Raw genomic sequence first — 9,559 nt, 5'->3', positions numbered from 1 at the left:
AGAACAAGGTCCTCCAACACCACTTATTGCTGGCAATCAAACGTGATGAAGGAAATTACAGTGAAAAATCCTCCTGGGTCACCATTAGTGAATGAAGCATTAAGTACAGGCACCTCTTTCATCTGTTACAAACATTGGTAATCAGAATTATGTAGAATTAGAGAATTTGAGAGCTGAAATGTGTCACATTTTCCCTAATTATAAACTCTGCACTTGTAAAGTGTGAGGAGTGTGAAGGACTTGCTAAAATGTGGTTTGAGTATCTTGCCAAACAGTGATAGCCTTGTCCAAGCCACAGATCACTTTCCAACAAGGCCTTTTTAATAGTTCTCTAACTGAATTTCTATTATGAATGGAATTGTGTCCCCCAGAAAGATGTTGGAGTCCTAATCCCTGTACCTGTGAATGTGACCTTGTTTGGAAACAGGATTATCCTTTTGTTAGCCATTAGGTCAAACACGGTCATACGCGAGTACATGGGCCCTAACCGAATCTCTCCTCGGTGTCTATAAAACGGGGAAACAGACATGGAAAGATACATACATGCCATGGGCACATCATTAAACAGAAAAGGAATGCCAGGGATTAGCAGAAAGTAGGAATTTCTCCAGAAACTAGGAGAAAGGCACAGAAGGTATCAATAAGGCTGAGGCACTGATATGGATTTTAGCTTCCAGAACTATGAGAAAATAAGTTTTTGGCATTTAAAGCCTTTAAGGACTAGGAAACTAAGAAAACTCCTTTCCTTGAAATTCTCCATGTCAAATTCTACTCTATTACACTTTTACACTGGTAAATGGTTACACTTGTTGTTGCTGTTACATGACCCCTCCTTGAGTTTCCAAGGCAGTATCACTATGGAAGTAGATTGACCAACCTTCCTTCCGAGGAGTGGCTGGTGGGTTTAACTGCCAGCCTTCTGGTTACAGTCAAGTGCCTTAGGCAGCACGCTACCAGAGCTCCTATGGTTACACTAGCAATTTTCATAATTATACAAGACAAGAAGGAATGGTATTAGACAGTTGGAAAGAAAATCAATTATCTGTGAACTTTGGAAAGAACTGTAGCTCAGTTTCATTTCTCTGATGGTCATAGGATTTGTCTGCTTTCTTTTATGAAATACTCCTAATGATACAGAGAAGAGGCCAAATGTGACTAGAGCCAAGAATTTAAAAGTGTTGTCACCATATTTTTACGCAAATAAAGGATATGTTATATGGTGCCTTGCAAACAGTGCAACCCCCTCACACATTAGTTTCCTATGTGTTCTCTGTGTGTTACATGCATATGTACTTTGTTTCTGTGGGCCTGTTATATGCAAAAATACAGCAATCGTTAACTACCTCATGTGTTAGGTCTCATCTCCATCTTCAATAGGAGGAAACAGAGACAGAGAGATATGTAATTTGCCCAAGATCACACAGCTTGGGAGAGCCAAATTGGAAACCAGATATCACCCGTTACACAACCTCTACACCATCATCCTACCACAAATTTTCCTACGGACTATTGTAAGAACACATCTGTGTTTTCCTACTTCATTCCCCAATACCAATAATTAGGTAACTAATAATTATATTTTTATCCTTTCATCCATTCATCCTTTTTCTTAATCTAAATTATCTCTAACTCTTCCTTGGATTGAATGAAAATATTCTTTTCTCCACTTTCTAGTGCAATAGAATTTACAAAGGCAGAGATGGCCAGATGGAAACCAGTTCTCCTCTTCCCCATAGCAACAGAAACAGTGAACTTTTTAGTTAGGCAAATGGCTACCCCAAATAAAGACTACATTGCATGCCTCCCTTGTAGCTAGATTTGACCACTAGAACATATTCTGGCTGTGGGACACACACACAAGTCCATGTACAGCTTCCAGGAGCCTTCTTTAAAAGACAGCTCACACATGCTCCTTTGTTCCCCTCTTCCTTCATTCCTTCCTTCTCCATCCTTCTGCCTGGAGCAAAATGTAATGGCTCTGGGAACCATCAAGGAGAAGAGGATTAGGGCCATCCTAGGGAGGCAGACTCATGAGTTGGAATGAGCCTGGTTCTCTGAGGACTTTATAGGCAGATCTGCCACGCCAGACCCAAACTGTCTAGCTCCTGAATTTTATATGAAGGGGAAAAAAAATATATTTTTATTTCCTTAAGCAACTGTTATTTTTGGTCTCTTCTACTCACAATCAACTATAATCTTAAGTGGTTCACTCCAACCTCTCAGACTTGAAATACAGGTTAAATTCTAAATGTATATTGTTAGGCTTCCTAGCCACATTGGTAAATCGGGTACAGATAAATTACTGTGCAGTATTTGGGTTTCTCAGAAATTCCTTCCCTCAACACTAACACGTTTTAATAGCCCTACCTTTCTCTGTAAATTATGGGCGATCGTCTTGTTTTCAATGACTGCATGGCTCTCAAGGCGGACCAGCTGCTCGGTGCGAGCTAAAACTACATCCAGACGCATGTCAAAGCCAAGTTCAGCAGCCATCTGGTCCAACTTCATTTTCTCTGAAAGCTGATCCAGAAATTTAAGATACTAAACCAAGAACAAAAATGAAAATGGAACACAAAAATTAAAGTTAATTGGGTAATCTCACAGAATTCTTCTCTTTTTCTCAAGTTTACAGATAGTTCACATTAAACCCACATGGGGCCTGAACCCCAAACCCAATGTTTGGTAATGGGCTATTGAACAAGCCAGCCAGCTCCATGCTCTACTCTTTGTTCAAAGTCCCTTGGCTCGCCTAGTCAATGACCTTGATGCTCAGTCTAGTATTACACACGCCTTTAGCCCTGCCGTATGACAACCTGGCTGTGTGCCCCACAGCATCTTCATCTCTCTTTTGGAAACGTGCTCCTGCGGTGATGTCCTTCTCGGGCTAATCTAATCCAGCTCCTGGAATCCACCTGTCCATGTATCTTTTTACCAGGATCTGTCCCACCTCACTGCAGCCTCGTCTCAAAGGGGGAATATGACAACTTAACCAGTTGCCATTTAACTCTTGTTTGGCCGATTAAAAAAAAAGGAAAGAACAACTGCCGTCACTTCAGTTTCAACTCAAGTTGCCCCACGTGTGTCAAAGTGTAACTGTGCTCCATAGGATTTTCAGTGGCCAGCTTTTCGGAAGTGGATTGACAGGACTTTCTTCCAAGGTGTCTCCGGGTAGACTTAAAACACCACCCACCTTTCCATTAGTAACTGAGCACTTAGCCATTCATGCCATCCAGAGACGCCAAAGCAAAGCTCTCCATTTTATTAAAAAAAAAAAAAGTCAAAACACTTTAGATACTGTCTTTGAAGTTTTTAGTTTATCAAAGTTAAAAGAACAACATTCTAAACTAGAGCAAGGAAGTCAAGGTTCATATTTTAACAAGTTAAAGGTACAAAACTGTTTTAGAGGTTTTCCTCGGCTGATTTCTGTGGCCTCTCTGGTCACACACATACAACAGATGCTAACTGTTTGCTGGAGGAGTGAACCAATCAGTGGTCTTTCTATGATGCACTTTCACAATTCAGGTTCTATCTTACTTATGTTCTTCCCATCACAGTTACTCCTCATCCATCTGGCACGTGCTGGCAACGAAATGTTTAAAATAAGTATAAATTCCTGATGACTGAAGCCTCTCAGCTTAAAGCCCAGAACTAGCTACCTTTTAATTTTTGTTGTTATGTGCCGTCGAGTCAAACCCGACTCATAGCGACCCCTCCTTGGGTTTCCGAGGCAGTATCACTACGGAAGTAGGATTGCCCAACCTACGTGTAAGTGTGTATTTTCCAATTTTCATAAATAGCACAGATAGAAGCACAATTTAATCTCTTCCTTTGAGTCAGTCATCATGAATATTGCTCATTTTGGGGTGCTGTTTTTTCTTCATCATCAAGTTCTCACTTCTTATTGCTTTATAAGCTCTCCGCTTAGAATTTTTAATTTCTGATCTGCAGAATAAATCTGCTTCCATAAAGATTTCTAGACTTGGAAACCCAATGGGAGTTGCTATGAGTCAGAATCAACTTGATGGCCGTGAGTTTGGTTTGATTTGAAATCTGTGTGTAGAAATGTAAAAACTGCTATTATTTGTATTTTAAATAAGTTGGTATCTTTTATATCTTTGTTTATAAAAGATATGAAAGTCTCTTTTTATTTACTTTTTATTTCTACATGTGACCCATCCACTTAACATGCGAGGATCTATAAGACGATTGAGAGGATTGCCACAGGGCCGAGCCAGGCCTGCTCTGGCTGAATTGCTCAAGAGGGGAAGTGCCTGTTTCCGGGATCTTGGCTATGCCCTAGAGGGTTATGCTGCTAGGAATTTTAACTTCCCAGAAATGAAATATAACTGTATATATTATGTACATTTGACACGGTTTGGCATGGATAGGAAATTGTGTATCCTACACTATTCTGTGTAAACCTCAATTATCTACATGCCTGAGTCATGCAAATGGTCTGCACTTGACTACAGTTCAAACCACACAGCAGCCCCATGGAAGAAAAGGCCTGGTGATCTGCTTCCATAAACACTCCAGCCAAGAAAGCCCTATGGAGCAGTTCTACTCTGTAACCCATGCAGTTGTCACCATCAGTCGGAACCGACTCCATGTCAACTACCACAACAGCACTTAAACTCTGTGTAACATTGCTCTCCCATTTTACACACGCACTGCCATGACTAGGCAATGCATTTCACAGATAGTTATCCATGAGAAGTTCACTAGGGACACAAGCAGCTTACATAATTTGCTTTCATAACTGAGAGTCATTTTGGCATAATCCCAACTAAAATGAGTCATTATATTCATATGATGCAGGCATGGTACTTCCTCAATTATTTTCAAGTACAGAACAATGAAAATGAATGAATTTCTAGAGTGCAGATTTTTTAACCCAGGAGTATTTTTCATAGCCAAATTCCACACCTATGTGCTTAATTCCATCTGTCTCCTTTTCTCTTCCTCCCTTCCCCTCTTACAGACTCCTGCAGCCCACCAACACTTCCCTCTCCCATCCTTTCCAGCAAAACCCTTCTTTGGTCACATTTTTCACAGCTACTGACTCATCTCTCACTCCTATTTGGTCACGAAATTTCACGGTGGTGGTGGTTGTTGTTGTTATGTGCCGTAGTCTACATTTAATTCTCTACCCTTTCCCTTTCTGGTCATCCCTCAGCCAACACAAACTAGCTTGTCTTCTCCACCCCTCTACTAAAACTGCTTCTCTGAAGTCACCCATTGTCACATCTTAAGTCTGCATCCCTTCTACTCCTTCCTTCCCATTGGGTCCTTGTCACCATCATTTCTGAGTCTCTCTCACTGCAGTCTCAAGCCCACAGTGACATCAAAATTATCTTTCTAAAATATTGTGGTGCTCTGAATCAGTATTTCGCTTCATGTCCTACAGAATACAGAGCACGCCATCTTCATAATCCAGCCCCAACTTGCTCTCCCAGTCTTTTCTGCCTTAGCCCCACAGAGAGTGCCATGCCTCAATCACACAGGAGTAACCTGTGTTCTATGAATAAACTATGCCCCCGTACGCTTCCATTTCTTTATTCAAACTCTTCTCCCTACAGTATCTGCCCCTTCTCTCTACTAAAACTCTACTTATCTTTGAAAACGATCACGTCCTGTTATGGAATGCATTGTGTCCTCCAGAATGATGTGTTGAAATCCTAACCTCTGTACTTCTGAATGTGACCTTGTTTGTGGAAACAGAGTCTGTCCTTGAGGATCTAATCAGTTAAATCATACTGGAGTAGGTTGGGTCCTAATCCTGACCCCTTCTGAGTGCTGTCTTATGAAAGCGGAGAACAGACATGAAGAGAGAGTCACACACAAGGGAAAGACACCATGTGAAGATCTCTCTACAAGCCAAGGAATGCCTGGGGCTACCAAAAGCTAAAAGAGACAAGGAAGAATCTTCCCTCAGGGGCCTGAGCCAACAGCCTAAATTCAAACATCCAGTCGCCAAAACAGTGAGAAAGTAAATTTCTGTTCACATACCTTGTGGATATTTTGTTATGGCCACCCTAGGGAACTAAGACAGCTCCTCTGCAAACCCTCCATGGATCCAGAAGTTATCACTGCCTTCAGTGTACTCCCAAAGCACTTTATTTGTTCAACGTATCTCTTATAACGCCCACAGCCTTAGAATATGAGAAAGGATTTGAACGTCTAGCCCCTCCGTTCAGTATGAGCCATATGAGATCAGGAGCTGTGTATTACTCATACCTCAGCCCCCAACCTTTGGGCCTCAGATGTAACAGGTATTCAGTAAATGCCTGTTGAGTTTAACTGAACTGATTTGAATCAAGGAAACTTCAACACAATAGGAAGAGACCCCAAAACAGTGTCCATTGTTCCCTGAAATTTGTTCATGCCAGAACTTGATCAATCTAAGTCCTATAAGATTCAGAACGTTTTCAGGTAAAATGTGATACTGCAACAGATGTTTCGACGCATGGGTTATTACTTTTTGTTTCTCAAAATTCAGGTTGTCGCGCACAAAGTCTCCAGAGACCAGCTCCCCCTCCAGGTGTGCCAGTTGGCCCTGAAGAGTCTCCAACTTCTTCTCCGTTTCCTGGGCCTTCTGCAGAGACTTCTGGTGCGACCCTGTCTCATCCGCCAACTGTTCCACAAGCTTAGATATTTGGGCTTCAAGCTGAGAGACCATCTGGAAACCAAGAGAAACACAACAAGGATAAGCCTTGTTTCAGATGAAACAAAGTGTTAAAATCTAGTGCTCAGCCTGGGCAGCACAACTATTTCTAACACCAACTTCTAGAGTCTTTGTAAAAAATAATAATAATAAATAATTGATAGTAGTATTTGCCTCAGTTTGAAAGAAACCTACGTTCATTTAATTAATTTTCATATAATTACTTAAACAGATCAATTGATAAATATTTATGGATAACATTTACTTAACTCCAAAACTGCCATTAATTTAGGAATTTCAAAGCTTAGAAGGAAATATAGTTTAGACAAAAGTACTTTTAAAAATCTACAAAAACATCATTTCCCCAAAGAAACTCTTTCACTACTTATATTTGATTAAAGATTATATAGTGAATTGATCTTGATTAATAACCTAAAAACCCTTACAGATAATTTTAGTGCAGAAATACATTTTTTCAAACTGTATTTTTTCAAATCTCTATGGGAGCTCTGGTAGCATAGTGCCTAAGGCACTTGACTGCTGACCAGAAGGCTGGAGGTTCAAACCCACCAGCCACTCCTCAGAAGGAAGATGGGACAACCTACTTCCATGGGTGATACTGCCTCGGAAACTCAAGTAAGGGTTGCTATGAGTGGGGTCTGACTTGACGGCACATAACATTGAGTATTGGGTAGTTAAGTACTAAAGTTATGGCAGTGTATACTACAATTCTCAAATTTCAAAGAAAGGTCAAAATCCCTTTAAGATGGCAACTCTAAATAGGGCATTGTACAAGATAGGAACCCTGATGATGCAGTGGTTAAGTGCTCAGATGCTAACTGAAAAGTCAATGGTTCAAACCTACTAGCGGCTCTGCAGTCGGCTCTGATTATACCTCCTTTTCCAGGCATAAAATAATCGCCCTCCAATAAGGGCCTGTACGATGCTTCATAGCCCTCTACCTGGTCCAGTGCTCCCACTTCTTCCCTGAAGCTTCTCTCTTTGTCTTGACCTTCTCCTTTAACCAAGATCAGCAAAAGTTTACCAAGGATACACATTTTGAGAGCACGCAAATCGTTTTCACTCAATTCAGCTTTCATATAAACGTTGAATTCAATACAATCACCAAGTTTGGGGTGATATATTTGTTTTGTTTTGATGATTTACTTTGGAAGGGGCCAGGATATCTCCATAACACTACAGTAGCATTTTCACAGAAATGGGAACTTCTCAACTCTTTCAGATTTACAGTCTATGTTTTTTCAAAATATATATAATTCCTTCTTGCTTATTTATAAACAACCAAGGTTAAAGGCAAGAAGACATTCTAAAACCAAACGTATTGCCATTGAGTCCACTCTGACTCATAGTGACTCTACAGGACAGAGTAGAACTGCCCCATCGAGTTTCCAAAACTATAAATCTTTACAGAAGTAGAGAGCCACGTCTTTCTCTCATGGAGCAGCTGGTGAGTTCCAACCACCCACCTTTCAGTTAGCAGTCAAGCGCTTAACCACTGCACCACCAGGGCTCCTGGAAGAACAATGAGATTTGAAAGTGAAACAAGACATTTGATGGTAAACTGCTTTAGAGACATATGCACAAGATTATGCTTCCCAAGAAAATTTTGAACATCATTATGAATATGAGGAGCTCTGGTGGCATAGTGCCTAAGTCATCTGACTGCCAGCCAGAAGGCTGGCAGTTCAAACCACCAGCAACTCCTCAGAAGGAAGGTTGGGCAATCTACTTCCCTAGAGATACTGCCTCGGAAAGGAGGAGTCATTGAGTCTGAAACGACTGGATGGTAGTGAGGGTTTTTTGCTTGTTTGTTTGTTTATGGATATGAGGCTTCCCCTGAGCATCACCTACCTGATCAAGGATGTGATCTTAATGCAAGAGAAATAGTGACTGTCCCTATACAGCCACAAGGGAACTGACAGAATGTGACCAAGAGACATTGTCCACAAATGCTGCCTTCTGGAGCCAGCTCTCATAGAATTATCCATGGGATAATGTGCATTTCTGCACAGTAAGAGAGCTGTTCTCCCAATGAACTCCAGTAGGAAGTAAGTCTTTCTACCTGAGGAGGCTTCAAGGATTCTCCTATCTCACAGTTGGCTGCCAAGGGAACTGAAGAGAAAAAAAGGCCCAGAAAGCCTCAGCTGGAGAGACAGAGAACTGTGTCACCACGTAGCCACAGTCATCACCCTGCAGACCTAACTGGGGAGAAAGCAAAGGCTTCCCATAGGGTCTACCAGTTAAGACTCCATTCTGAAGAGGACAACTTAAGCAACTGCAGTAATTTGGACTGAGGGAGTTATAATGATCCTTGTGAAGGTTAATTTTTTGTGTCCACTTGGCTGGGCTACAGTGACCAGTTCTTTGGAAAAATACTAGTCTAGATGTCACTATAAAGGTATTAACATGAAATTAACATTTACAATCAAACCAAAACCAAACTCACTGCTGTTGAGTTGTTTCCAACTCATAGCAACCCCTCCTTGGGTTTCCAAGGCAATATCTCTACAGAAGTAGATTGTCCAGTCTTCCTTCCAAGGAGTGGCTGGTGGGTTTAAACCACCAGGCTTCTGGTTAGCAGTCAAATGCCCTCATAATATATGTGGACTTCATCCAAATAATTAAAGACCTTAAGAGCAAAAAACAAGGTTCCCCAAGGGGAGAAGGATTCTACCTCAAGATTGTAACATAAAAATCCTGCCTGAAGGAGAGTATGGAGGGATGGACACTGGGAAGTGGTAACTATGGGGAGGAAGTGGGAGGGGAGCTGTTGCATTGTGCTAAACTGTGGTCAATGACATGAGACAAAGTGTATGTGAACTGCTGTATGGAAAGTGAATTTGCTCTGTAAATCTTCACCCACATCACAATAAA

The 9,559-nt window shown here is 41.2% G+C and overlaps 1 protein-coding gene across 1 annotated transcript in view; it reads right to left on the bottom strand.

Annotated features, from left to right (window-relative positions):
* CCDC170 (coiled-coil domain containing 170) overlaps positions 1 to 9,559 on the bottom strand; it is a 153,997-nt gene that overhangs the window by 35,478 nt on the left and 108,960 nt on the right. The window contains exons 7-8 of the mRNA XM_007943229.1: positions 6,479 to 6,679; positions 2,368 to 2,541 (exon numbers count right to left, since the gene is read on the bottom strand). Coding sequence (XP_007941420.1) covers positions 2,368 to 2,541; positions 6,479 to 6,679 — 375 coding nt within the window. The remainder of the gene's footprint in view (positions 1 to 2,367; positions 2,542 to 6,478; positions 6,680 to 9,559) is intronic.

Source organism: Orycteropus afer, unplaced genomic scaffold (assembly GCF_000298275.1).
Source record: "Orycteropus afer afer isolate SDZICR_OR568_19922 unplaced genomic scaffold, OryAfe1.0 scaffold00101, whole genome shotgun sequence".
Lineage (NCBI taxonomy): Eukaryota > Metazoa > Chordata > Mammalia > Tubulidentata > Orycteropodidae > Orycteropus > Orycteropus afer.
This window is presented reverse-complemented; position numbering and strand designations above follow the sequence as displayed.